The 1636-nt window shown below is 40.2% G+C and overlaps 1 protein-coding gene across 1 annotated transcript in view; it reads right to left on the reverse strand.

Annotated features, from left to right (window-relative positions):
* Positions 1-1636, reverse strand: part of LOC103463137 (uncharacterized) — a 7097-nt gene that overhangs the window by 2006 nt on the left and 3455 nt on the right. The window contains exon 2 of the mRNA XM_008406324.2: positions 1155-1208. Coding sequence (XP_008404546.1) covers positions 1155-1208 — 54 coding nt within the window. The remainder of the gene's footprint in view (positions 1-1154; positions 1209-1636) is intronic.

The following is a 1636-nucleotide window of genomic DNA, read 5'->3' on the forward strand; positions in this document are numbered from 1 at the left end:
AATAATAATAACAATAATAATCATGATGAGCATGATGTACGACATTTTAACATATGTTGTGTCATTAACACATAGCATTAGCATGTTAGCATTAAAGTGTTAGCATTAGGATTAGAGCTAATGTTTAGGATTAGTACTTCAGTGTTAGCATAACTAACTGTTTAGCTAGTGTTGCCCACCGCCGCTCTGGGATAATAACAATAATAATGCAGTTGTTTACGATATTAAGCTAACTGTAGCGTCAAGGACCCAAAYAGCCAGTAAAAAAAACATTTTCAGCATAAAGTTCTGTGGGTTCAGCCTCTGTGGTTCCATTAGAGGCAAAGCGGCATAAAATTGTTTCTGTGCGAGCGTCTGGTGTGATGGAGGCTTTCTGAGGAGCGACGCATCAATCACTGTCCGTCAGACRGGAAGCCGAGATTAACGGCGACAGCTGAGGGTGACGAAAAGACGGAGAGCGGGAAACGGTGAGGATCTGCTCTCACRCGGAAACACAAAGTCACTCAGCAGGTTTTTAAAACAGCTTGTTATTATGATGATTATCTGATTATCAAATAGGTTTTGTGCACCAAGCATTGTTTTCAATAATACATATATAAATACAGGGCCGGTGTTGGCGATACTTTCTATGATTTCAGTTTGATGTATCAAATTTCTGACATTTACATGTTTTTGTTCAACGTTGTGTTAGAAAATAAAAACATTTAACTATGAGAATAAAGTTATAACAGTGCAAGAATAAAGTAACATTATGAGAGTAAACTGAATGTATTTCTGTAGCACTGAAAGGGGAATTCGATCTTTCACAGATTGTATTATACTGACAATAGAAACTATTATGATGAAGACTTAAAACTCAAAGTTGGTTTTAATGTGATTTTATAACAAAATAAATAAATGCAATCGTTGTTCTAACAGTTGCTGGAAGCACTTTTGTTTTGGTTTGACAGCCTGTGTGTTTTTAACACAGACGCTCCACATTTACACCTCCACCAAATTCCCAGGAGCCGAGCAGCTGCTCCTCCGAGTGTTTGTGTGAAACGTAGGTGAGGACGGGAGGACAAGCTCTTAAAGCCGAGCAGGGGACGGCGGCGGCGTCTCTGTGGCAAAGCTAAGTGCTGCCGACCGTGACCCGCGTCAGCTCGCTGTTTTACCTGGCTCACTGGCTTCGGCGCCGTCGCCTTCAGCAACGATCGACCGGCCTCCACCTGCGGGCAGCAGAACGGACACGTGTCAGTCGGACGGCAGAAACACGGTGGATGGATTCGCTGCACAAACTCAATAAAACCCGACATGACACAACAAAGCTACATTTTCAGCATTTTTGGAGTAGAAAACGTTTAAGAAGGAAAGTTTGATTAAAGATTCTTGACATATTTGTTGCTCCGTATAAACAAACACCCAGTAGTAAAGGCGAGTCTGTTTAAAGAATCTTTTCCTAAAGTGACCGTGTTCTGATTATTCTATAATTATTTAATAATTATAGACGAGGGTTGGTCAATAAATCAATAATCATATCTACTGAGACGTGATCAATAATACAGCTGATAGAATATTAATATTCAATATATAGAATATCCACTGAACTCTGATCAACCTCTCAGACAGCTAAGCTACGTCGGTCGCTTTAACTAGC

This window comes from Poecilia reticulata, linkage group LG4 (assembly GCF_000633615.1).
Source record: "Poecilia reticulata strain Guanapo linkage group LG4, Guppy_female_1.0+MT, whole genome shotgun sequence".
Lineage (NCBI taxonomy): Eukaryota > Metazoa > Chordata > Actinopteri > Cyprinodontiformes > Poeciliidae > Poecilia > Poecilia reticulata.